The sequence below is a fragment of the Fusarium solani genome (assembly GCF_023522795.1).
Source record: "Fusarium solani strain SB1 chromosome Unknown bctg00000007, whole genome shotgun sequence".
NCBI classification, from domain to species: Eukaryota; Fungi; Ascomycota; class Sordariomycetes; order Hypocreales; family Nectriaceae; genus Fusarium; species Fusarium solani.
In genome coordinates this window covers 2,495,018-2,521,239 of record NW_027072150.1, presented here as the reverse complement: position 1 = coordinate 2,521,239, position 26,222 = coordinate 2,495,018, and the positions used below count along the sequence as shown (strand labels likewise).

Genomic DNA, 26,222 nt, shown 5'->3' with positions numbered 1-26,222 from the left:
CGCCCCAAAGCACTGCGCTTTTTGGTAACGTCTTGGGGCAAATACCAACCCCAATTCCTTCCTTCTCTGCTTTTATATGGAGCCTTTATTTAAAGCTAAGAAAGCAATTATTTATTTGGCCATGTTATCCACCCCTTGTAGATACTCAATCCTTGGGCCCGTCAGGCATTGAATGCGAAATTGTTGGCATGCGACTTGAACAAATCAGGGACAAACCGTCCATACACTCCCTCCAGTACATCGCCCCCAAAAATATCAGAAAACGCTGCCTCGGCCTCCTTCCGGAGCATAGGGAGGTTGCTCAAGAAACCAAGTGCTAGCTGCAGCCAGTCTTTAACGCCGGAGAGTTTCTGGCGGGTGGCCTGGATGAAACCTATGTGTCAACCAAGTTCGCCCGGCTTGATAGTGGACTGGGTTAAGACTACTTACCTCAAGTTGCGCCAACATGGCGCTTCTTCTCACTGTTGTCTCAGCGTCTTGCTGATGATCTGCCTCCTGAACAGCACTGCGAGCAAAGGACGCAATGTCATGGAGTTTGCGACATCCACCCAGGAGCCTGTTCACATCACAGCCGTCGCCACCAAGACGCTCTAAAAAGCCAACAAAGTCTCCTATTCTGTCAATATCATTCTGTGCCGTCGCAGAACTGGGATCCTCAAGTACCGCCAGCAATAGCATGAATACGGCCGAGAGGGGATAGCATAAAGTTCCCCTTTGTGACGTCTACCGTTAGTAAAAGGCCAGTCTTATTTGTTGCCGAACATCGTGGCAGAACTCACCACATCTGGTAGAAGGGCTGCGACGCCAAGTTGCATGCAATATTTATCATGTCGCGGGCAGAGGCAGCGCACGCATCCCGGCCCATTTGTGCTATAGGCTCTGCTTGGGGCGCTCTGGAAGCCCAATTCGGGTCATCAGCAGCTCTGAGACGGACGAGCGCCGTGTTCACTCTGCTCACAGAGCTGTGAAAGTTATATAGCAAAAGGGCCATGCTGGTATGCAAGTCTGGTCTATGCTGGTGGGTTTTCGTCGACATGTCCTCTGGTAAGCCTCTTTTCCACGCCAGAAGCTGTTCATTTATCGAACAAACAATCCTCAGAAGCCCGTCCCTGTCAGGGAAGACAGGTGCTTCCGGATGAAGCTGGTCATGGATCCTTCTTTGGATGATGGCAAGCTCTGATCTCCACCGAAGCAGACGCGAACATTTGCAGGCCTCTCGCGCCACACAAGAAGATGATGAGCACCGCAGGGGCAATCCCACAGGCGTTTCTCCACATGCGAGGCCAGAACCACATCCGTATTTGTCCATCATCTCGACCTCAAGGACGTAGGTGGCCCAGAAGACCCATTGATGTCTCTGGGCAGTAGGGACGTCGAGAGAGCTGTAAAAGTCCCTACGATGTAGACCAAGAGTTTGAACCAGACGACTTGCCGCGGCCGACAGCTGCAAGGTTATCTGTGTGTCGGCAGTGCATTGCATGAAGGCAGTCATGACAAGCAGTGCTTCGCATGCCGACACGTCTCTGCCCCGCGTGATGAGCTCGGGGAATATTGAAAATGCGTTCTTGAAGTAACTCCATGCAGTCCGAGATGCGTGTGCGAGGGATTATTTAGTCGTCCTGTGCAGCATCGCAGTGGCGAAGAGTGAGTTCAGAATGGTCCATCGAGATGGATCATCGGCACAGCTGTCGGCGCCTGCCAGGTATTGCTGGTCTAGTCGCTGTAGGAACGATTCGCGAGTGATGATGATGCCGTGCTGTTGGAGCTCTTCAAGAATGGGCTCTACAAGGCTGGCCAATAGCAGGCGCGTAGGCAGTTTAGCAAACACCCTGCTGTGGTAGGGGCCTTGGTCTTCGTGCGCACGCATCCACTGAGATCCCTCCCCAACATTCCGGGCGAACTCTCCGAGCTTCGATGTGATGATTTGCGCAAGTGGTGGACACTCTTGTTCTTGAGTGTATTCTGTCAGGGGTGGTAGATCTTGTATGGTTTCCGTTTCATCGTCGTCATGGGACTCAGCCTCATTGTCGCTGCTTGTCACAACAGATCCTTGGTTGGGCTCGTCTTCATTCGAAATCGAGTTGTCGCTACTCTGAGGATCGCCAGTGTCAGTCAAGGAATCGCATTCAAGATCGTCATCTTCCGCCAAGTCCTCCCTCGATAGGGAATTTGAAGCAGGGTCATGGAGCCGCCGCAGAGCAGACTCTAATCTCGCCAGCCGGGTTTCAAGGCGCTCCACATATTGCTTCCTTATGCAGGTTAGATTTCAGGCATGAGTAACCAGCTGATCCCTCCCAGGGCTCTGCTCACTTTTCCCCAGGACCTCTGGGTCTTCGTTCGGTGTAGTGGCAAGAGACGGCCCATCTTGCGCAATTACAACACGACGGCTTCTCTCCATCGCATCGTTTCTTTCGCCTGTGACATTCATTGCATGCCTAGTGCCATGCATGAGTGTTTCTGTTTTCTTGTGACCAGGGCATATTCGCAAGCTGGCACTTACACGGCTGGTCCGAACCCCGGGCTGCTCGGCCATTGGCAATTCACAATATCGGGATCGGCCCTTGCTGGTGGGGCCGACATTCAAAGTGAGATATGAAGAAAAGTACCCAGGTAGGTTGGCAAGAAAATGAGGAAGCGGAAGCAGAATCGCGGCGGACTTTCTTGTGCTACAAAAGCATCCGCGGTGGCGGCATCATTTTACATCCGCTCTTCTGACAAAGCACAGATGTGCCCACATGAGCGATGTGGGATTGCCAAGCGCGGTGCTAGGCAGATTGGTCATGGTCGGAGGCATTTGCATCCGCCGTTGAACGCTCATTACCAAACGCAATCAACTGACACAAGGCGTGATTCGGGCGACTATCGAGTATAAATATCAATTGCAAGTTAGCCAGTATCCAAAACAGTGAATCATCCCATCAATCGAAGAACACACATCAAAGCATCACTCCATCACTATCCACCATGACCACCTTCCAGAAGATCACACTTATTGGCGTAAGGGACCAACCCAGCCCCAGAGGGGGACATGACTGACAGTCCGCAGAAAGGCCTATTCGGCTCTGTCGTCCTTTCTGAACTTGCGAGCGCAGGATTCGAAGTGACCCTTCTCAGCCGCTCAGAAAAGCCCGATGAAGTCCTTCCAGATGGCGTTCGCCGTGTCGTTGCAGACTACAGCGATGTAGAAAGCTTGGCCAAGGTCTTGAGCGGTCAGGATGCCGTCGTTTCCACCGTCGCCACGGAGGCTTCTCTTGGTCAGAAGTTGATCATCGACGCTGCAATTCAGGCCCGTGTCAAACGTTTCATTCCCTCCGACTTTGGCAGTCTTACGACGAATCCTTCTGCGAGTCATCTCCCCCAGCACGTCAACTTCGTCGAGATTCAGAAGTACCTAAAGTCCAAATCGGATCAGATTGAGTACACCATTTTCAGCATCGGTGCCTTCACAGATTTTCTCGTCAATTACGGCGCCGTCTTTGATTGGCCGAACAAGAAAGCTGAGATCTGGGGAGACGGGACAAGCCCTCTCAGCACTACGAGCTTATCCGGCGCGGCACGAGCTATTGTCGGCGCCCTCAAGAATCCGGAACCGACCAAGAACAAGAACCTCTTCATTCATGAGCACGTCGTCACACAGGCACAGCTATTGAGCCTTGCAAAGAAGTACTCGCCGGGGGTTGAATGGACCATCACCACTGTTGAGGACCCTGAGGCTGAGTTCCACAGACTTGAAGCTCTTACCAAAAAGCAGCCCGAGATTCAGAACATTTTTGCCCTTCTCAAGGCCTCCTTTTTGAGCGGCAAGTACCAGGCCTGGTACAAGAACGTGGACAATGACCTGGTTGGCGTGCCGGTGCTGACTGAGGAGGATCTGGAGTCTACATTCGCCAAGGCTTATGGCTCCTGAGATAGGCGCACGCATTCTTACATTCTATCCAACTTTGACTAGACTTCCATAGTGTCAGGGGGTTCGCGTCCAGACCCAATACCCTAGAAATGGGGCCTGCAAACCCTGGGCTCGATGATCCTGCTATGAATACAACCACCACCTCCTTTGAGGTTACATTCACACCCCCGGGCAGTTCCCTCCCTCCCTTTCTCTTTTTTTTCCCCAAGAGCTCTTACTCGTTGAGGCCTTCAAGTTGAATGGCCATGACCATGGTCATCTACATCGCCATCAAGATTTCGCCATCAAGCACGCATGCCCTCAGATATTAGAAGGCAAATTCTCGTGGGGCGGCTGCTCTGTTTGGTAACGAATATCGACTAATGTCAATAATTGTTTTTATCCACTATGGCAAACCGAGGTCTATGATGCCTTCTCTCAAGAGGGTCAGTTCAGGACAGATGAAAATTGGACACTCCAGATTGGCCTGATAAAATTGGAACTTGGCTATCTTGACTAGAAAATCCTACCGAACCGGCCTCATGGCAATCCTAGAACTTCCTTGAGCACCTGGAGAGCACCAAATAGCTCATTATCATGATATTTGCGCGCAACTATCTGCAGATTAATTGGTGCTCCGTCAAAGTTGGAGCTCTCCCACAACTCCTTGACATGTCGACAAGCGTCACTCAACGGCACATAGCCCGCGTCATACTTATCCCCAGCCTCCGACTTGATGGGAGTCGGAACCACCACGCCCGGATAGTCAACAAGGTTGTAGAGCGAAGTGTAGTTCCAGTAGAATGCCGTATCGTGGGCAGAAGCAGGTCCGACAAAGGCTGGTCCGAGAACCACGTCGACGTCCTGCTGGTTCCAACTCTCGGCGAATGCCCAGCGGAACTCATCTCTCTCTCGGCGCATCTTACTGAGGTCCGCAGCTGTCTGCATGCCTTGCGCTTCTGCATCTTTCCAGATCCACTCTGTCAACGGGTGGATCGGTTCCCCCGTGGCAAGGATGGCGTCTTTGGCAAGCTTTCCACCCTCGGGCCAGTACATCCTCCTGACCTTGGACCAGGCGTCTGCTGAACCAAAGACCTTGAAGTCCTTAACCTCGAGGACTCCCTTGTGCCTTGGGTCGGAAAGAAGAGCCTTTGCCCAGGACAGGGCTTTCTTGACTGGTGGTTGAGGGTCCACAAAGCCGTCATTGCTGATGAAACCAATCTTCAGTGGCCGGCCGAGAGGTGTCTGCAGACCTGTCCACGGAATGGGAACAAGTCTTGGATCCTTAAGATGTGGTCTAGCGGAGAGGATACACTTCATGAAAAAGTCCATGTCCGTCAAGCTGCGACACATGGGTCCTGTGGATGCCAAGATTGTCAGCTCAGCTGGAAACGGGCTTGCATCGAAACCCCTCATTGGCAAGGTATACGATGTAGTCTTGAATCCATAGATACCACAAAAGGCTGAAGGTCCACGGATACTGCCACCAATGTCTGTGCCGACACCCAGAACGGAGCCCTTCATGGCGATCAGGGCCGCCTCACCACCGGTTGATCCGCCGGCAGACAGATGAATGTTGAAGGGATTTAGAGTCCGGCCCCAGAGGGAGTCGCTCTCGAGATGCATGATGGTCTGGGGCTGGTTCGTCTTGCAGTAAAACACGGCCCCGAGCTTCCGGAGAATAGCGACCATGTCACTGTCTCTGTCGTCCAAGACAAGACTCTGGAGGCATCCCTGGGAGGAGAGCGTTCCTGCAATTGGCATGTGCTCTTTGATGCTGATGGGGAGGCCATGGAGAGGTCCAATAGGCTTGCCATGCTCGGCCAGATACTGGTCCAACTGCCTAGCTTGGGCAATGGCCTCGTCCATGAACCACTGCGTCAAGCAGCAGGTGAGCTGGTGCGCAATGATAGCACGCTTGGAGAAAGCAGTGGCCACAGCGACCGCGGTGAACTTGCGACTAGCGATAGCCGCAGCAAGGCTGACAGCGTCGTAGTCCTCGGTGATGTGGATCTCCTCATCCGTCAAGATCCCGCAGCTTGACGGTATGCCAGAGACATCAGTTGGAGGGTTGCTGATGAGCTCTGAGGGGAGGTAATAGTCAAATGGGACTTTGGCCTTGAGGTCTCGCAGCAACGCTTCCCTCCTGGCTTCGAAAGCTGGAGTTCCACGAGGGGTGGGCTTTGGCTGGACCACTGGCAGAAGCGTGGCCTCCCTTACGGAAGTCTCAGCCTGATGTTTGGCCTCGACGACCGACAGGTCTTTGGAGGTAGCCTCCAGGTGAAAGATGGGTGAAGAAGTAACGACACTCATGATAAGGATGTGCGGTGACTGCTATCAAGGGAGAGATAAGAAGGCAACAACTTGAAGTGCGGAGGGACAATATTACCGGGTTGACGCTCGGCCATTTATCAGTGAATTCGGATGCTTAGATATCATGTTACTCTTGTGGCCAACTCCAGCCTGGCAACGTAGTACATACACTCGAGTACGCCACGACTATCTACAACCTCAACTCGCTCATCGATTTCCGGCCGTGAAACCGCCCGTATCAAGGTTCCCCTCATGCGCAAATACGTCCTATTGGCTCAGCTCCGGCCCCAGTCCGTTCCTCACGTCCGCCCGCCAAAACGCGTCTTCGCCACGTTTGTCTTAGTCGCTGATACGGGTTGACAATCCCTACATGCTGTGGATCTGGCCATTGACGTGTATTTGCGCGACCCACCTTCACACGGCTTTGGATAAGGTGTGCGCCATGGCAGCTGGGTGGGTGTGCCGGTGAGGTCAAAGTTTCCGGCGCCATCAGCAGGTGAGGTTGTGTCTCGCTTCAATCTCAACTATTGTATCCTTGTATTGTAGGATCAAAGGTTGGATCACTATAAAGTAGGTGAACGCTCTTCCATGATCGACACGATCCGAATCTCCAAGTCAATCATCCACCTGGCTTAACATTGTAATCCTTACGTTTCTTCCAGCATGACTGAACCACGAACTCCACCCGGCACTGTCCACCTCGTGGACTTGAACCAGGACATGCACGCTCGCCATGCAGGTGGTGCTAGCGATATTGTTCTGAACCCGGTGCCTTCCAATGATCCCAACGATCCTCTCAACTGGACCCCTCGTCGCAAGCTGCTCGCCCTGATCTGCCAGAACCTGTAGGTCAACGTCATCAGTTACTGGAGTGGTATTGTGGCTGACTATCGTCAAGTTATACTTGGTTCTGTGGAATCTCCGTGTCTACTGTTTATTCCGTCCTTGTGCCCCTTTCACAGGCATCCGGCGTGTCCATCTCGACTCTCAATGAGGGAACCGGCTACATGTTTTTACTCTTGGGCTGGGGTCTCTTGTTCTGGCAGCCTTTCTCGTTGCGGTATGGCAAGAGATTGACATATCTCATTTCCATCCTCGGTGCCATTGTAAGCAGTCCTTCACATCGTGAATCATATCTAAGGCTAACCAATGGCTCAGGGCACCTGCATCTGGAGGTATTTCACCGGAACCACACTTACTTATCTGCTTCGAAATCCGGCTGACATTCTTACAGTGCGTACGTCAAGAGCAACGGCGAGTGGCTTGCCCGGTGCATCATCCAAGGCTTCTTCATTGCGCCCATAGAAGCCCTTCCTGAAATCTCTGTCACCGACATTGTAAGTGGTTTCTACCAAGGAAAGGACACTTCTGACATCTCACCAGTACTTTACTCACGAACGCGGCACCTACATGGGAATTTATTCCTTCGCTCTCGCAGGCAGCAACTACTTTGCGCCCATAATCTGCGGTTTCATCGCCGAGTACCAGGGCTGGCGATGGGTATTTTACTGGCCCGCCATCTTCCTCGCCTTTGTCTTTGTCTTTCTGTTCCTCTTCATGGAAGAGACCAACTACAACCGAGTGGTAGTTCCTGAATCCACTTCGCCCGTCAGTCCCTCTACTTCGGAACATGCCATTGACGACAAGAGCCACCCTGTGGAAGAGGCTGCCAGAACCTCTATGGCTGAGAGAGGTGAAGTCTACGCCGCGCCAAAGACGTTTATCCAGAAGATGTCTCTTTGGCAGCCATCACCAGGCCAAAACATGCTCAAACGTGCGGTTCGCTCTCTCTCGTTCCTCAGCTGGCCCGTCATCTTCTACGCTGGCTTCTCCTACGGCTCGTACCTCATCTGGTTCAACGTGCTCAACGCAACATCTTCCATCATCCTCTCTGGCGAGCCTTACAACTTCAAGTCCTCCATGGTTGGGTTGAGCTACATATCTTGTTGCATTGGCGTCATCGTTGGAGCTCTCGTTTCGGGTAACTTCAGCGACTGGCTGACCATCAAGCTCGCCCGTCGTAACAATGGAATCATGGAAGCGGAGCACCGACTGTGGCCTTTTGCCATTGTGTCGTCATGGTTCCTGGTTCTTTGATCCTCTGGGGTGTTGGTGCTCAGCATGGTGTTCATTGGTTTGGCCTGATCTTCGCTATGGGTTGTCTCGCCTTTACCAGCGCGGTCGGCGTCACCCTCAGTGTCAACTACTTGATTGACAGCTATCACGACATTAGTGGTGATGCCATTGTCACCGTCATCCTTGTCCGCAACACAATGTCATTTGCCATTAGCTACGGGTAAGCTTCTCTCTTCGCGCAGGAACATACACTCACAAGTATACCAGCATTACTCCGTGGTTGACAGACCTCGGCTACCAAAACTGTTTCATCTCGGCTGCGTTTGTTGGAATGACGGCTTCTTTAGTCTTCCTTGTCATGATCAAGTACGGAAAGTCGCTCAGGATCAAGAGTGCGGACAAGTATGAGGAACTGGTCAAGCGGGATCAGGCCCAGTGGGAGCGCCGATAAAGGGGGTTGCTGGATGGTGTTGAGTGCCCCTCTGGACAGAATACATCGAATACCAAGTACGCATAAAGTACCAAGTGTGACTAAAATCGGCTCAGGGCACGCCCTAGCAGCTACCACTCTGTCCAAAAACGAGGCATTCCGAGCTTTCCGAAATCTGGTATCCAGAACCACGCTCCAGTTTCCCTACTCCATCTACTCCGTGACATGAGTCTTTAACTTTGATCCATCTTCCAGAGTAATGCCAGGGAACCCTAGAGACACATGACTCGTGTAAACTAGGCAGTCTCTTGGCTCGCTCTGGTGTTGATTCCGTTCTTCGTTATCATCAACGTGGCCACCCTAGACAGTGACAGCGCCCGTGGATTCAAGCCAGGGATCCTGGTCAAGGTGGACTCTTACCCCGCAAACTAACCCTCCACCAAGGATACGGTCCAATCATTAATCCTAGACCAAGCCCCCAGATAACGGAATTAGAAGCCGGTAACGTTATCTCCTTGGCTGCGCCGGGGCTACCAACGCGTCGTAATCTCCACTACTAGGTCACTATGCCAAATGCTAAGAAAACCCGTAGGAATGTGTTAAGACCTTATCGCATCTCCGAAAGACAACAGAAGAGACTAGCCATTATTCGCTTAGATTCATGCCATCGTGTCGATGAGATACGTACCCTGCACATATTAAGATCACCACCTCCCCCGGGTCCGCCATGTTGAAACCCGTTGAAGCTCTCTCCAAGTATCCTCCCATTCTCTCAATTATCTCTGACACGTCCTCGTCAGCCTTCTCAAGGAGTGTGACATACCAGAATGACACACAAACGACAAGCACTATGAGTGGTGCTACTCGGCCGAAACTCCGTACAAAAACTGGCTGTCTGACCTGTATGCTTGCGTATCAGCAGCCATCGGAATATGCGCTAACTGATGACTAGGCAGACAGCGCCGTAAGAAATGCAACGAGAAGTTCCCTGTCTGCGACGCCTGCAGCTTGTCCGGCAGAACTTGCCAATGGCCGTCGTCTTCAGATCTGCTTGATCGTCGTTACGCCTCTCACTCCGACTCTCGACACCGAGAGCCCGTCGCCAAACCGAAACCCGAGCACATTGAGAGAATAACAGAAGATGGCCAAGTCTGGGAGGGGCCGGTTCAGCATGATGCTGTTCCTGTCGCTTTTCACGGCGACTCCGAAGGGATGCACCCCCTGGATCTTGTCTTGGAGGCTGGTGCTGTCCATGGCGTCATCTCCCATGACTTAGAGCTCCTGCTCTCTCGACATTTTGCCGACAGATACTTTTCTCTTCTCCTGCTGCCTAGCTGCCATCGTGGATTTCATGATGGCTGGCTAATAGACATCCAACACCTCATGGTGACGCACAAGAGCCTCTATTATTCCGTCCTGGCTTGCTCTGCGGCTCATTATATGAATGATGAATCCTGGTACAGGCAGGACCTTGCGCTCATGTACTATTCCAAAGCGCTCAAGGAACTCTCTACTCTTCTTGCAACGATTTCGAGTCACGAGAACCACAATGGCCTATTGATGTCCGTGATGCTATTGTATCTACACGGAGTAAGTTGTGCAGTTCTCCAAGAGACCTCAATGTTAACGAGCAAAGTGCCTAGGATGGGGTACCACCAATGATATACCACGGCATGTCAGTGCAGCAACCCGCATCGTCACACTCCGCCTCCTAAACCGGCCCGACAGCACACCGCGGCTTTTTGATAGACTCGCTATCGAGAGCGTCGTCTACCAGACCTTCCTTGTTTCAACGGGTCTTTGGTCTGACAGCAATGAACTTAGTTATGATTTTAATCCTGACTTCTGGGATGGAGCCGAGAAGCTATTGGAACGCTCGACCCTCTTTCCAGGAAGCCAGAGGGCCCTCAACAGCCCGGTGCTTGGTGTGCCTGCGTCACTTTTCCGACTGGTCATGTTGCTGAGACAATGCTATCGAGTTGGCTTCTCACTTGACCCGACCACTCTGGAGCAACTGAGGAACGAGGTTGCCAGCTGGGAAGAACGATTACTCTACGACGAAGACTTTCGATCCCGCTTTAATGAGGCCGCAAGACTATCGCCTCAGGAAACATGCTTTAGGGACGGGAGCTATCTCTACGTAGCACTTGCTTCTCTTTTATTGGAACAGATATCGCAGGGTCGGATGAGCGAAGGACTCCCGGTTGCTGTTCCGAAAGATACCTGGCAGATTCAAATAGCGGTTCAGGTTCTTGAGAGTCACCAAAATGACCAGGTGTGGACAAAATGTTACCTCGGCGACTGGCCCATCTATTCCCTCGGGTTGTTCATGTCGTCTACTGAGCACAAGCAACTGGTGCGATTGGAGCTTCAGAGACGATGGGAGTGTACAAAGACGGCGATGGTTACTCGCTTCGAACGGGATTTGGAGGCCATTTGGGCTGCTCGGGATGGGACTGAGGTGGTTTGCTCATCAGGCTCTCAGCACAATTATTCACGATCGTAATTTTGACGACTTCTTCATCCCCGTAAAGCGCAGAAAAAGATCGCATTCTCTTATTCCTTTGCCCCCAAGGTGAATACAGGGTAAGTCCTGTTGTCGAACATGTCCGGCTGTGACATGCAGCATGTTAGTGCCCGCTTATCATACTACCTGAGTCCATGTAGAGTGTCTGTGAACTGTGCTCATCTCTTGCTGCCTATTAGTCAGGTGTGATTGGTAATGTGGGGTAAAAAGTCAACCGAAGTTGGGGTGGAAAAGCAGCTTGGATATTGTCAGACTGACAAGCCCCTGGTTAGCAGCTAAAAGGAGCCGTGTTCCACCCCGTCCTACTCTGCTGGACACTTACAACTTAGTGTTCATCCAGACCACTCTAACTAACATCACCACTACGAGAATATCTCGAATCAAGATGGGTTCCATCTCAGTTGACCAGTACACCGACTTCAGGAGCATCGCTGTTGATGGACTTCCCTTCTTCACTCCCAAACAGCGTGTGCCCGTGGGCACGGCAATTTTGGCGCCTGATGACGGCGTGACCGAGGATACTATCACTCTAGCTTTCCGTCCCATTAAAATCCGCAGCAAGACTTTCCAGAATCGCATTTGGGTTGCCCCTATGTGCATGTATAGTTGCCAGGACGGCATGTTCAGCGACTTTCATGTTATGCATTATGGGCAATGGGCCATGAGGGGTAGTGCCCTGATCACATTGGAGGCAACTGCTGTCACACAGAGGGTACATCTTGTCACCTTTTCCTGCGGAATTCCTTGATCATAGAGGACCTAACTGACACCCGCAGGGGCGGAACACTCCACAAGACGCAGGCCTCTGGTCTGATGACCATATATCGCCCCTCAAGCGGGTGATCGATGTCATCCACTCTCAATCACAAAAGGTTGCTATCCAGCTGCAACACGCGGGGCGGAAGTGTAGCATATGCCCCCCATGGCTAGGACTTCGTCTTGTCCCCGATGCCTATGGCGGATTTGCCAAAGACGTGCAGGGCCCAACTGCCGAACCTTGGAATGAGAACTATGCTACACCTAGCGAGATGACAGAGGAGGAGATCCTTGAGACCATTGAGGCTTATGGCAAAGCTGCTGCCCGTGCCGTCAGGGCAGGTATTGATGTCATCGCAATTCACGGGGCCCACGGATACCTCATCCATTCCTTTGCTTCTCCTGCTGTAAGTAACACATCTGTGAACTTTTCTAGGTTGTCATAGAAGACCGATGAGGAATGAACAGGGCGCAAACTAATAATCAGCCTACAGACCAACAAGAGGACCGATAGATGGGGTGGAAGCTTCGAAGGCCGCACTCGATTTGGTATCGAGGTCGTCAAAGCTGTTCGACGCAATATCCCAGAAGATATGCCACTATTCTGGAAGATCTCGGCTGTAGACTGGCTTCCTGATGGGAAGGGCTGGGAGCTGGAAGACACTCTCCGTTATGTGCCAATCCTGGCCAGTGAGGGCGTCGACCTGTTTGACGTTTCCAGTGGAGGAACCGATAGACACCAGCAAGTGCAGCTGGGGCAGCAGTACCAAGTTCCCTTTGCGAAAGCCGTGAAGGACTTGAAGCTACCCAACGTGTTTGTCGGCGCCGTGGGTTGGATCCGAGACGGAGAAACAGTTCACGATGTAAGCTGTCACACAAACATTAGATGAGTTACCCGCTGATAACCCGCCAATAGATCCTGAGCAATGAAAAAGCAGACGTCGTTCACGTCGCCCGCGAGTTCTTGCGTGACCCCAACTTTGTTCAGAAGGTTGCGCTCTCCACCAAAACAGAGGTCACTTGGGTTGACCAATATCACCGCGCGCCAAGTAAGTGACTGAGCCATCCTATGCTTACCTTGAAGAGAATCGAAGCGCTGGAGAAGAACTTAGTCTCTAACAAGCCATTAGTGAACAAAAAGTATGTCGAGTCAACCACCACGATAACTACGGATCGAAAGGCCTTGGATAATGTCACACAGACACATGAAAACCAGGCTTCAAACAAGATGAGCTCTTAGCATTTTGTTGGAGTTGCACGTCTTGGGAGTTTGGTTGAATATGAGTAGACTTTGAGTAATTGGTTGGGCTGGGATGAATAAGAGAGCAGAAGTGAATTATTTTTCATGATGATACTATCACAGGTGTGCGATATTAGTTCCTAGAGTGTCGACTGGTCAATTTGATGGGAAACGCGCGTGATAGTAGTTGGAGGAACTGACATGTTCATGTCAGTAATACATCCTCGACCATACTGATATACTTGAATGCCCGGCAATGAAGAATGAATGCTGTCATCCCGACTTGATATGTGAGAGAGATGTGTGTCTTAGACTAGGTGGTTCGATGGTGGACTGAGTGTATTCGTCTCTAGGTGTACTCATTATTCACCATGCATGCAACTCTCTATTTGAGCATGCCTTCCTTCTGACTGCCGTTATCTGATCTTAGGTAGCCGGAGGTAAACTATGCCGTGATGCAATCTGTTGGGGATGCCTGATCAGCTGGTACCACCTGATGATACGCTCCAAGGACGACAATCGCCGAACAGCGATTGGCGCCCACGAGAATTCCCTGACCCGAGGTTGCATCTCGTGTGCGTATCCGGCCCCGACTCTGCTGCCGGGATGGTGGGCGTCAAGGTTATGGACCCTTGTCGACTCATTCATTTTCTACCCCATTATTTCCTCTTTGGACGTTGCTGTCCCCAAGGGGAACTGATAGGGTGGTTCCCAAATAGGAAATACCCCAATTACCCCGTTACCCACATTCGCCACGCCGTCATCCCGTCTTGTTGGAGGGAGAACTATTCCGAGTCTACCAGGCAACATGTATCACGTATCACAGAACATTGTATTTTTCACAGACTTTCCACAAGAGGTCGACAGACACTGGATCTATCTTTGTCTTCGCCACAATGGCCACCAAAACCGTCACACCTTTCATCACCAGGTGCGCTTCCGTTATCTCGACCGCCAACATGGCTCCAGGTCTGGCTCGAAAGTATGAAATCAACGCCGATATGGGCGAAGGCTTTGGTCGGTGGAAGATGGTGAGTCTTGTAAAATCTCAAGTCGACTGGGCGTTTGTCACTGACAGACATTCTCTAGGGACCAGATGAAGAGCTGATGCCATTGATTGATGCTGCCAACATCGCATGTGGGTTTCATGCTGGTGACCCTTCGATCATGCTCAAGACGATTCGTCTGTGTAAAAAGCATGGTGTCAGAGCAGGTGCTCATCCTGGACTCCAAGACTTGTTTGGCTTCGGCCGAAGAAAGATTGAAGTTGATACTGGAGATATGTACGCCATGATTCTCTACCAAGTTGGCTCCCTTAAAGCCATGCTTGATGCTGAAGGCGTAGAACTCTCTCATATCAAGCCTCACGGCGAGCTCTTCTTCTACATGCAAAGAGATACGGCCATTATGAGAGCAGTTCTAGAGGCCTGCGCTACCTTCAAAGTCCCCGTCTACGCCTCTCAAAATGCCGGACAAGAAGCCATGTGCAAAGAGCTGGGCATCCCCTTCCAGGGCGAGGTATACGTTGACATCGACTACTCACCTGAGGGGAAGCTCTTACCGTTTGCAAAGTCCAGAACTGCAACGCCAAAGCTGTGCTCTGAACGTGCCCTTGCGGCGACGAGGACGGATACAGGACAAGACATCAACGGAACCCAATTCAGTTTTGGCTTTGGAAACAAGCCGTTCAGTATCTGCCTTCATTCAGATGCACCTACGGTTTTGGAAAATGCCCGGGCAGTGCGAAAGGCAATTGATGAAGCCAACAGGGACAAGTTTGCTTCTACGGGGCCTCACCTATGACCGGATGTCACACACGTTAGACCTTGGTAGTCCACCTCATTATCTCAGTAAATCAAGTTACATCGATAACGCGACACGCGATGTTTCCTGTTCATTAACCGTGTGTGTGACTGTGGCACCAATTGGCTGAGGCCTCATGGCTTACCTGCCATTGCTTGGCAGCCTCTCGGCAAGTCATCCACGCTTGTATCTGTAAACAGGCCACAATTCATGTCAACTGAGCCCCTGTACCGGTCCTTATCTACATTGGACAGGATTGCTACCATGGCTACCGCAAGTGGCCCACACGCCCCTACCAACCAAGCCAATTTATCAAGGCGGGGAAATATCGCCTTACTGTATCAGGTCTCGCCGCTAATCCTAAGAGATAAGGACCCGGGCATCTGGGAGCAAAGAATCGGGTAGTAATACCCTAGTATCATCGGCTCTCAAACAAGGGCTCGTTACTAGAATGGTCGAGGCCGAGTACAAAAGGATATCCCGGCCTACCTCACAAACATCCCAGCACTCCATCATCAGACATTCTTGTAGATCATTCCTCTACCCTTGGATGCATGTCACTCATCCCCAAGGCCGAAACCACTTAAAGACTTGATGCTCTTTGGCTCAGTTGCTTAAGTCAAGCTTGCAACATAACGAAGCAAACCCACTATTCGCCTTCATTGTTATCGTCAAGCAACCACGATGGCGTCCCAAGTACCTATCCCTGGAACGGTTCAGCTCGTCGATGCCCAGGGAATCTTCAACGTCAAGCATGGCCAACAAGCCCGAGACATTGTCCTTGTCCCCCAACCCACCGACAACCCCGATGACCCCTTACGATGGAGCGTCCCCCGGAAGACAAGAAACATCATCTGTGCGATGACGTGGTGCTTCTTTGTTGCTGCCATGATCTCGGGCCTGTCGCCGGCGTACCTTCTCATCGAGCGCGATACTGGTATTTCTGTTGCAGACCTCAGCACGGGAAATGGTCTTCTCTTTCTGTTTCTCGGCTGGGGTACAATGATCACACAGTGTCTTGCACTGAACTACGGCCGTCGCTTGACCCTCATGGTGTCTATCATCTGCACCACTGGCGTAACCCTATGGACTGCATACGTTCAGACGAGAGGGGAGTTCTTCGCCAACAGAATCCTCCTCGGCATTGTGTCTTCTCCACAGGAGACACTCATCGAGGTTATCATCGGAGATATCTTCTTTACGCACGACCGAGGCTTCTACATGGGTGCTTACAGTTGGACCCTGTGGTGCGGTGCGTTTCTCGCGCCGGTGGCATCTGGCTACGTCGCGCAGGATCTTGGTTGGCGATGGATCCAATATGTCTTGACCTTCATTGGAGCTGGCGTTGCGGTTGTAACGTTCTTTTTCTTTGAGGAGACAATGTTCTACCGCCATAACAACGTTGGAGACTTTCGCGGCATCTCGGGTCTTGACCCAAACCACACGGGCAATGTCACCGAAGTGGTTGCTGACGCCAAGTCCGGTGCAGACGAAGAGGCCAAGATACGGGCAGTCAACCGAGATGAAGATTCTGCCTCGAGGTCTATCCAGACATCCGCATTCGAGTCAACAGAAAGCACCAGGACCTACCTCGACAAGCTCAAGTTCTGGGGCTTCCGCGATTCACGGCAGCCCAACACCTTCAGGCTATTCTTCTTGCCCATCCAGCTACTCCTCATGTTTCCTGGCATGTTATTCGGTGGCCTCCTCGTCGGTGGAATCCTCTCCTGGTACAACGTTGTTGGCGGCTCGCTGGCCCTGATCCTGGGAAACCCTCCGTACAACTTTAGCGCAAACAACATCGGCCTTTGCTATCTCGCTTGCGTCGTTGGCGTTACTATCGGTTGTTTCATCTCAGGTTGGATGTCGGATGCTCTCGCCCTCCGCCTTGCGCGACGAAATGGAGGCGTCATGGAACCCGAGCAGCGTCTCTGGACCTGTCTCATTGCACTCGTGGCGCATCCTGCCGGCTGTCTCCTCTACGGAGTTGGTGCATCATATCAGATTCATTGGTTCGGAATTGTATTTGGCCTAGGCCTCATCTCTATCACTCTTCCAATGGGCTCCAACCTAGCCTTTACCTACATTCTCGACAGTTACAAGGAGGTTGCCGGCGAGGGCCTTGTCTCAGCTATCCTTATTCGCAACATGATGGGTAAGTCTCCAGCTTATAGTTCTAGAGCAGTTCACTGACGTTTCTAGGTTTTGCTTTCGGTTACGCTGTTGTCCCGATGATTGAGAATCTTGGCCTTCGATATGCCTTTGTTCTGATCGCCATCTTGGGCTTGGCCTTGTGGTGCAGCGCAATTGTGATGATCTATGTTGGGAAGACTCTTCGACGCTCGACTGGCCAGTCATACTGGAATCTTGTTGAGCGATATGGTGCCACGGCCCATTAAGCACAGTGGTATTGTTTTGTTCTGTAACCATGTGTGGTGTGAGTGGTGGGGGAGAACTATTGTGTATTTAGTCAAGTATCTACAGTCACTATCATAATAATACCTTCGGCTTTGCTTTATTAGTCCAACTAAACCTATGACAGAGAAGAAAGACATAGAAATCCTTGTCCTTCTTGTTCTCAATGCCGTTTTAGAAGAGGTCATCATCTATCGCAACAAATAATACGGCTGTTTATTAGCACTTTGTGAACTTGTTGAGATCCCCAGAGACCATGACGTCACAACGAACACAAGCCAATCGCCAAGTTATGAGTCGGCACCGAGAATATGACTTGCGACCGGGTGCTCACATGACGACGTGATCAAGTCTCGAACGGCTTCACTTTCAGTCGGCTTGCATAAACTTGACATGGGACTCGATTCTAGCCCATGCCATGAGCAAGCTAGAATGCATCAGCCGACACACGGCCAGAGACACGGCACTTACAATACTTTTTACCCCATGGAATTACCAGGAACAGCTAGTGCATCCAGAGACTCCCAGGATCCGGGACAATTCCCTTTTTCGTCTACCCCGCGCCGATCAAGAATTGGGGTAGAAAGTACAGCCAGGGTTAGCTGCGGGCGCAGACACGTACCCCATTTTTGATAGCACCCGCTGGGGCAACGATAGGCGACATGCTTGAAGACATGACATGCAGCGTCTCCTTTGCCGTGTCTAATCATATATCTCCGGCTTGCCGCACTAACATTAGGTATCATCCTTAATCTTTATGGTTCACTATCAGACATCATGGGATCCACCGATTCAAGCATGATGCGCAACATCCGCAAAGTCTTGGTGGCTAACCGAGGCGAGATTGCTGTGAGATGCATCAAGGCTTGCCGGGAGCTAGGAGTCCAAAGCGTGGCCATCATTACAAACGCAGACGCAACGTCTTTACATGCCACGTTGGCAGACGAGTCAGTACTGTTGCCGGGAGACGACAGCACTGCGTATACGAACGGGTAAGTTCGTGGCATTACCCAATTTATAAAAGTCTTTTGCTAAATACAGGCCTGAATAGTGAAGCCATCTTGGACATTTGCAAGCGCACGGGTGCTGATGCAATTATACCCGGATATGGCTTCTTGAGCGAAAATGTCGAGTTTGCCGACATGGTGGCCGCTGCGGGCATCACATTCGCTGGTCCCTCTTCAGCGTCTATCAAAGCCATGGGCCTCAAACACGAGGCCAGAGCCATTGCAGAAGCGGCAAATGTTCCAGTCATCCCCGGTACCGCTCTCCTAGCATCATCCGGAGAGGCCACAGAAGCAGCAATACGTCTCGGCTTCCCAGTCATGCTCAAGGCTACTGGTGGAGGAGGCGGTATGGGACTGCAGATTTGTCATACCGAGCAGGAAGTTGAGAAGGCCTTCTCAATGGTTGAGAGCCGCGCCAGCACTCTTTTCAAGAACAGTGGCGTGTTTCTTGAAAAGTATTACCCCCGCTCACGACACGTCGAAGTTCAGGTGGCGGGCAACGGTGAAGTTGTAGTCGCCTTCGGAGAACGAGAGTGTTCCCTCCAGCGGCGCCATCAGAAGGTGATTGAGGAGTGTCCCAGCCCTTTTGTCGAGAGACATCCCGGACTACGCGAGAAGATGCTTCAAGCGGCCATCGACTATGCATCCCAGCTCAACTACAAGAGTGTAGGGACCGTCGAGTTTCTCGTGGACGATGAAACGGCCAAATTCTTCTTTCTCGAGATGAACACACGCCTCCAGGTCGAACACGGAATTACGGAACTGTGCTACGGAGTTGATCTGGTTCACTTGATGTTGCAACAAGCCGACTACGAACATGGCGGTAAGCTCGGAATTCCGTCTGACGTTCTGAAGGGACTTGGAAGACCACAGCCACTGGGTTCTGCAATCGAAGCCCGAGTTTACGCAGAGGTACCGCTTCACGACTTTGCTCCTAGCCCTGGCGTCCTTCAACACGTTGAGTGGCCCCAGGGTGAGGGTGTGCGAGTTGATACGTGGGTCCGAAGTGGCCAGCGGATCACGCCTCTCTACGACCCTCTGATCGGCAAAGTCATGGTCCATAGCCCGGATGGACGAAAGGGTTCTCAGAAACTGATGCTCGCGGCGCTAGCTAATACAGCCCTTCAAGGGGCGCAGTCCAACTTGGAATACCTCTCACGGGTCATCGAGTCGGACATGTTCATCAGCGGCAACACCTTGACCAACTCTCTTGCGACATTCAAGTTCAAGACCTGCTCATTACAAGTCATTGATCCCGGTGTGTTTACGACAATCCAGGATTACCCAGGCCGAATTACGGTTGGACACGGAGTCCCTCCTGGAGGCCCCATGGATGATCTCAGTGCCCGAGCCGCCAACATTCTGGTTGGAAACAATCCGGGAGTTGAGCTTCTCGAGACTACCTTGTCTGGCCCAGAGCTCTTGTTTCACGAGGCAGCCATCGTTGCTGTTTGTGGTGCCGAGGTTCCCATCACCCTTGATGGTAAACCTGAAGCAATGTGGTCCAGAATCATCGTCAAGCAGGGCCAGAGACTCAAGCTTGGCAAGGTCTCTGGGCCTGGCCTGAGGACATATCTGGCTGTCAAGGGCGGATTTCCGGAGATACCCGAATTGCTTGGCTCAAAGGCCACCGCCCCTGAGCTTGCATTTGGTGGCCTCCAGGGGCGAAAGCTCCAAGTCAACGACATCCTCGCTCTCCCTAAAGAATCAGGAGCTTGGGCGACTGAAGCTACATCTTTCTCTCTGCCGCCTGAGGCTATACCCACCTTCAACAACCAGAGCGTCTATTGTCTCGATGGTCCTTACGGTTCTGACGACATTCTTACTCCCGAAGGCCGTAAAACATTGTACGAAACCGACTGGATCGTCAGCCACAACAGCGGCCGTAGTGGCATTCGTTTAGAAGGCCCACGTTTGAAGTGGGCTAGGACGTCGGGAGGGGGTGGTGGATCTCATCCGTCAAACGTCTTCGATTACGGGTATCCAAACGGGGGAGTCAACTTCACTGGTGAATCCCCCATCATCTTTGCCCATGACCGTCCGGACTTGGGAGGTTTTGCCTGTCCGACAACCCTCTGCTCAGGCGAGATGTGGAAGGTTGGCCAGCTGAAACCAGGCGACAAGATCCGATTCCGGCAGACGACTTATGACAAGTCACTGGAGATAACGCAGAGGAAGAATGCGTATCTCCAGGCTCTGCTTGAACTTGCACAAGGGGGCGGAGATGCCAGTCAGATACCTTCTCTGGACATTGAGTTTGGTGATGAAGCCACGTCTTCGATCTTACATCAAGTTTCACCTTCAGGATCCCATCCTCGGGTGACATATCGTCAAGGAGGTGATACAAGCATCATCGTTGAATACGGCGAACAAGTGGCAGACCTACGGAACACAGCGTGCGTCCAGCTTCTGGCTAAACAGCTGGTGGCTGCAAACCTCCCGAGTGTCCGCAGCGATACCAACTTTGCCACCCTCACGGTACGCTTTGATCCGTCTCAAACGGATCGAACCAAGCTCCTCCAGCAGTTCATCGACCTTGATGGCAGCATTGGAGAAACAACCGGTATCAAGCTCACTACTCGACAAGTCCGGCTTCCCATCTGTCTCGATCATTCGTCACTGGAGGAATCTGCACAGCGGTATATGGCCAATATCAGGCCTACTGCCGCTTATTTGCCAGACAATGTTGACTATATTCGCAAGAGCAACGCTCTCGAAAGTCGTAGCAATGTCTTCGATTCGCTGCTCAACACCCCATGGCTGACAGTGGCTGTTGGCTTCTATGTTGGAACACCGATTTTGTTCCCTCTTGATCCTCGATACATGTTTACAGGCCAGAAGTACAACCCCAGCCGAGCCTACACGCCAAGCGGCTCCGTTGGTCTGGGTGGCTCGTTATTGGCCATATACCCTGTTGCGGCCCCTGGAGGGTATCAACTCATGGGTCGCACATTGGGCGCATGGGACACGGCTGGAAATCGTCCAGGATTCTCGGCCACGCGACCATGGCTATTCAATCACCTCGACTTGGTGAAATTCTACGAGGTCTCTGAGGAGGTGTACGATCAAATAGAGCGCGACTTCGAGTTTGGTCGGTACGTCTTTGACGTGACTGAAACAACACTCGATATGGACGAGTACATCGCCAAGTTTGACGCGGCAAATCACGATCCGAATTATCAAGCCTGGCGAAGCCGTCAGTCTGCAGCGGCCAAGGAAATGGGGGAGCTTGAGCAGAAACTCTTTGAAGAATGGACTGCAGCAAAGGCGTTGGCCAACAACAACGCAGGTGATGAAGATGACGATGATCCTCGCAAGACGGTGAAGATTGAGTCCCCTGTAGACGCCAGTGTTTGGAAGGTTTTGGTGGAACCTGGTGATGTGTTGGAGAAGGGACAGACGGTGGCAGTGCTGGAGGCAATGAAGATGGAGATCAACCTAGTGGCTGGTGAGAATGAGGCCGGTGCGGTAGTTGTCAAAATCAAGCAGCGGCCCGGAAACGTTGTGAGTCCAGGGACGACGGTGGTGACAGCCCGGAGACAGGATTAAAGTAGTTTTATTCAAAAGATTGTTCAAGCTCTCTGCTTCCCCATCTCTAAACGACTACCATTTGGTGATGCACAGTATGGTCAATACCTAGGGAGGTAAGGGGCCGTTGTTGCGGGCTAGGGTAATAACCACGATGCGGCTTTTTGTGCACCATTCAAATGGCCTTAAAATATTGTATTCTGACTGAAGCGCCATAAGCATTGTTTTCTTGATCCATGACCTTCCACATCACATCGACTGCTACCGCAGCCAGCGTTGCGTTTTCAGGGAAGCGCGTCGTACATGTGGCCTACCCTATAGTTACTCATTTCGAAAAGGGGTATTTTCCATTGGAGCCGTATAGAGCCGAGAGCACCAGTTATGATTCAATATTCAACACTTGAGGATCTGTGACGTTAGGAGAGCCCCGCGAAGCCAAGTTGAACCACATCTCTGAGAACATGGTCACCAGGTTGAGTATGGCCCATCAGTCGTCTCGTGGCGCTGGGATGTGCCAACCGCTCTGGGCAAAGATCAGCAAACCCACCTTTTCTCATTAATCCATTCGCTGGTTCTTATCCCTTACCCCTGTCCAACGATAACCGGGCCGGGTCTTATCTCAACTCTCCCCGCAAAACCCGGTCCACCGGAACGGATCATGTTTGTCGTTGCCTCTCCACCTCCTGACCAATTCGCTACTCCATGCCGCTCATCCTCCTTGCCTGCATACGACAGCTCTCATGCACATTACCGCCCTTTTTCTCAAGGGTATGGCTTACAGCACCGCCCCCACGCGTTAATCACGTCGCCATCTCAGCGCGACGGCCTCCTTTGCGCCATGAAAGGTCGACCGCGACTCCGTGTGGCCCCGTGCAAATACTGCAATAAGGAGTTCAAGCGGCAAGAACACTTAGACCGTCATATCCGTACCCGCAAGTATTATGAATCCTCTAACTGTGTATCTCAATGCTGAGTATATAGACACTCGGGAGAGGCCATTTGGATGTTCTTGTGGCCGCACGTTCTCTAGACAGTCCGTCATTCCCAATGCCTTTGCGCAATGATACGGGTTGAAGAGTGTGATATTGACAAATGTGCGCATGAATAGGGACCTTCTGAGTCGTCACTACCGACTTTCTCAATGTTCAGACCCTGCTGCCAATCCATGTGACAACAGAAGAGGCTCTACAACCAGCCGACCACCTCAGTCCACGATTCGAACGTTTGCAGTGGAGCCTACTGCAATTTCTCCCCAGTTGCCGATACCAGCCATGGGAGAACGAGTTCATTCAATTTTGAGCATCACCCTTCTATGTCTGAAGATATCATCTCCAACATTGCGGCCCAGACACCTCAAGAACAACTGATGGGAAAATTTTCTATACACGATCCTGTTTACGAACCCTCGAATAACAACCCTGATGCCCTCTCAAGTAACGGTGGCCCCTCAACGTCTGGTGATGACCAGATGGATGTGGCCGTCGAGACGGCCGCCGACTTCACCCAACTCGTGGGCTTTGACACCGACTTCTTCTCCCACGAAACAGGCATGATCAATGATTACCTCATGGGTGTATTTTCTCCACTCGACTACCGGACACCAATGATCGACAATGTACCCGATGGGTACAGTGGCATGGACAGGGGGCCAGTGGCGCCAGTTCCCAGTGTTCTGGGCTCTGATTATCGGGAACCATCAGCCTCGATACAGATCGCCATGGCAACAGAAGAAGCCCAGGACTCTACGCCCGAGCCACGCGTTTCCAACCGTCCAAATCCAATGGACCAGACGAGTCGGAGCGAAGGCGAAGTAGGCGGAACATTGGACGCTATTGACGACGTTATAGGATCCAATCCGTGGGCAGTGTCGACGGCTGCTTTCAGTAAACTAACTGCTGAGGTTGCAAAGCATGAGCATGTATTACCGGAGCCCTTTACCCTCCCATGCCGACAGACCTTATCGCGATATGTCGCTAGTTACATTCGTGGGTTCCATCCCCATCTCCCTTTCATACATATCCCAACATCTTATGTGGAGACTATGGCGCCTGTCTTGCTGCTTTCCCTCGCCGCTACTGGGTCGTTCTATGGTTTCGAGCATACGCACGGGTATGCAATGATCCTTTTGGCCAAGTCAATCATCGCTGAGAAACTTGAACAACGTCGCCGAGAGTCTACTTCGCGTCTTGTTCGAAGTTTTCCACGCTATGCCGAGCTGCCTAATAGTTCTTCTGGAGAGCACGACACATCCACACGGTCAAGGGTGACGCCACAAGCTGTACCTACCCCCGTGTTCGATCTGGAGTTGGTACAAGCTCTGGTGATCCTCCAGATGACCATGTCTTGGCTTGATGGACCATTTGCCGAGGATGCGCTGGCCATGAGCAGCCAACTTGCTGCAGTTACTCGCGAGGGCTTGAGTCATCCACCTGTGGAAGATGGGCACGAGACTTGGAAGGACTGGTCCCTTGAAGAAGCAAAGCGACGTACGCTATTATCTGCTTACTTCGTGCTCAATATCCAGACCATATGCTTCAACGTACCACCCCAAATCACCACCTCTGAGGTCAACCTCATGCTTCCGTGTTCTGAAGCAGAGTTCAAAGCGCCCAGTCCGGCTGCATGGAATCGCCTCCACCGCAAGCGTAATATCCATGATATGGGCTTTCAAAACTGTCTCAAGCAGTTGCTGTCTGGAAAGTCACTCGCCAAGGAAGTCTCGGCGGCTGAATTTGGGAACTACATGCTCGTCCAAGCCCTGTTGGTGCAGATTTTCTTTGAAAGACAAGTTGCCTCAGTTCTCTTGAGCTCTTCGTCAAGCCTTTCGCCTTCTACGATACAGCTCTACGACGGTGCTCTTGCTGCGTGGTCAACATGCTGGGATTCTGCCATTGAGTCTGCATTGGATCCCTCATCTGTTCACGGACCATTGGCCTTCAACTCAACCGCCATCCTCCGACTGGCCCATGTGCATCTCGGAGCTGACTTGTTCAGTCAGTGCGCTCTCAACTCGCGGGACCCTCGGGTGGTTGCCCAAGCCTTTGAACCGCATCGAAACCCCATTTTGCTTGGCTCCGCACACCTGGACAAAGCTGTTCTTCATGCCATCTACGCATTGAGGATTCCCGTGAGGGTTGGGATAGCGTTTGTGGCTCGAGGCCGAACGGGGCATTGGAGTGTCCAGCATGCCATTAGTAACTTTGCATGCGCGCTGCTGCTTACGCACTGGCTCGAAAATATCTTCAACCTGGTCTCTTCAAGTGGACTCGATAGTCTGAGGCATGAGGAGAGGCGTCTTCTCTCCATGATTGAACGACTTATTGAAGAGACACATTTACATGATGGCCTAGGGCCAAAGGACTGCTACCCAAACCGGATACGACGGCTGGCCATCGCCGCGGTGAAGCTTTGGGCTGAAACCTGTCAGGGTATTCAGGTATATGAGCTAGTTCATATTATGGGCGAGACACTTTCTCTGGTAGCGGAGTCATTAGAAAGTCGTCTGTAAAGGAAAAGCGTAGAATTAATACAAGTTCAGCTCGTACTCGACCAAGTTCATCAAGTGATATCTTTTTTATGCATACGTTGTTACTCTTCGCATAACACACGGGCTAGGTTCATCGTCAAGCCTAACTTCTCGTAGAAAACGCTACTTTATGCCACCCAATGCTTAACTCTAGGCTTAACTCTAGCATCTACACCGAGACATGATAGATCCGACCTGCTATAGTGACACTGCGTTTCAAGATATGCTTCGGATCTGAGAATGCCATCAAAGTCGAGGTCCGCAATAATGACGCCCCCTTCGTCTTCAGGCAGCTTGTCTGTCATGATCTTGCCATCGAGACGAACTACGCAAGAGCCACCTCCCCCGGAAGCATAGTACTTATCTCCGTCGCGGGTTCGCATGATATCAACGCCATTCTGCCCAAGCGTGGCACAGGCGTGGATCACGAAGCAACCTCCCTCGATCGCATAGGTGATCGACACGTTGAGTGAGCCTGAATGGTCCACCGTCACCAAAGACAGCCCGTTCCACATGCGTCGGCTTGATCTTTCGTCGGCTCATCTGGATGGCTTCGTCTGAATCTACGTAGCATTGTCTAAAGAAGAGTGAATTACCATCCCGTTCTTTGTAGCACAACACTACAGAAATCTTGTGTTTGACGGCGGTAGCGCATGTAGGCCTCATCTGTTCGGATTCGAGACACAACGAGTCCTGTATGTAACGCTACACAAGT

The 26,222-nt window shown here is 51.7% G+C and overlaps 10 protein-coding genes across 10 annotated transcripts; 7 read left to right on the top strand and 3 right to left on the bottom strand.

Annotated features, from left to right (window-relative positions):
- Window positions 1-161: 161 nt before the first annotated feature.
- Window positions 162-991, bottom strand: MRS44_011751 (uncharacterized protein; the record flags this gene model as incomplete). The annotated part of the gene is made up of 3 exons (XM_065619844.1): window positions 162-362; window positions 430-646; window positions 780-991. The coding sequence occupies 3 exons, from the start codon at window positions 989-991 to the stop codon at window positions 162-164; spliced, it is 630 nt and encodes a 209-aa protein (XP_065475916.1).
- Window positions 992-1,606: 615 nt separating this feature from the next.
- Window positions 1,607-2,428, bottom strand: MRS44_011750 (uncharacterized protein; the record flags this gene model as incomplete). The annotated part of the gene is made up of 2 exons (XM_065619843.1): window positions 1,607-2,233; window positions 2,282-2,428. 2 exons carry the CDS (start codon window positions 2,426-2,428, stop codon window positions 1,607-1,609), a joined length of 774 nt encoding a protein of 257 aa, XP_065475915.1.
- A 536-nt stretch (window positions 2,429-2,964) lies between these two features.
- Window positions 2,965-3,907, top strand: MRS44_011749 (uncharacterized protein; the record flags this gene model as incomplete). The annotated part of the gene is made up of 2 exons (XM_046283299.1): window positions 2,965-2,997; window positions 3,047-3,907. 2 exons carry the CDS (start codon window positions 2,965-2,967, stop codon window positions 3,905-3,907), a joined length of 894 nt encoding a protein of 297 aa, XP_046134535.1.
- Window positions 3,908-4,426: 519 nt separating this feature from the next.
- MRS44_011748 (uncharacterized protein) lies at window positions 4,427-6,199 on the bottom strand (the record flags this gene model as incomplete). Its single annotated transcript, XM_046275675.2, has 1 exon — window positions 4,427-6,199. One exon carries the CDS (start codon window positions 6,197-6,199, stop codon window positions 4,427-4,429), a length of 1,773 nt encoding a protein of 590 aa, XP_046134536.1.
- Window positions 6,200-6,862: 663 nt separating this feature from the next.
- Window positions 6,863-8,296, top strand: MRS44_011747 (uncharacterized protein; the record flags this gene model as incomplete). The annotated part of the gene is made up of 5 exons (XM_046283953.2): window positions 6,863-7,044; window positions 7,098-7,305; window positions 7,358-7,374; window positions 7,434-7,536; window positions 7,583-8,296. 5 exons carry the CDS (start codon window positions 6,863-6,865, stop codon window positions 8,294-8,296), a joined length of 1,224 nt encoding a protein of 407 aa, XP_046134537.2.
- A 56-nt stretch (window positions 8,297-8,352) lies between these two features.
- Window positions 8,353-8,726, top strand: MRS44_011746 (uncharacterized protein; the record flags this gene model as incomplete). Its single annotated transcript, XM_065619842.1, has 2 exons — window positions 8,353-8,495; window positions 8,543-8,726. The coding sequence occupies 2 exons, from the start codon at window positions 8,353-8,355 to the stop codon at window positions 8,724-8,726; spliced, it is 327 nt and encodes a 108-aa protein (XP_065475914.1).
- Window positions 8,727-9,432: 706 nt separating this feature from the next.
- MRS44_011745 (uncharacterized protein) lies at window positions 9,433-13,228 on the top strand (the record flags this gene model as incomplete). Its single annotated transcript, XM_046283300.2, has 8 exons — window positions 9,433-9,607; window positions 9,658-10,295; window positions 10,342-11,169; window positions 11,573-11,944; window positions 12,009-12,395; window positions 12,483-12,851; window positions 12,905-13,037; window positions 13,119-13,228. 8 exons carry the CDS (start codon window positions 9,433-9,435, stop codon window positions 13,226-13,228), a joined length of 3,012 nt encoding a protein of 1,003 aa, XP_046134539.2.
- Window positions 13,229-14,124: 896 nt separating this feature from the next.
- MRS44_011744 (uncharacterized protein) lies at window positions 14,125-15,031 on the top strand (the record flags this gene model as incomplete). The annotated part of the gene is made up of 2 exons (XM_046270775.2): window positions 14,125-14,259; window positions 14,318-15,031. 2 exons carry the CDS (start codon window positions 14,125-14,127, stop codon window positions 15,029-15,031), a joined length of 849 nt encoding a protein of 282 aa, XP_046134540.2.
- A 684-nt stretch (window positions 15,032-15,715) lies between these two features.
- MRS44_011743 (uncharacterized protein) lies at window positions 15,716-17,430 on the top strand (the record flags this gene model as incomplete). The annotated part of the gene is made up of 2 exons (XM_065619841.1): window positions 15,716-17,186; window positions 17,234-17,430. 2 exons carry the CDS (start codon window positions 15,716-15,718, stop codon window positions 17,428-17,430), a joined length of 1,668 nt encoding a protein of 555 aa, XP_065475913.1.
- A 793-nt stretch (window positions 17,431-18,223) lies between these two features.
- MRS44_011742 (uncharacterized protein) lies at window positions 18,224-25,980 on the top strand (the record flags this gene model as incomplete). The annotated part of the gene is made up of 5 exons (XM_065619840.1): window positions 18,224-18,438; window positions 18,498-21,957; window positions 22,454-22,826; window positions 23,238-25,417; window positions 25,696-25,980. 5 exons carry the CDS (start codon window positions 18,224-18,226, stop codon window positions 25,978-25,980), a joined length of 6,513 nt encoding a protein of 2,170 aa, XP_065475912.1.
- Window positions 25,981-26,222: the final 242 nt, after the last annotated feature.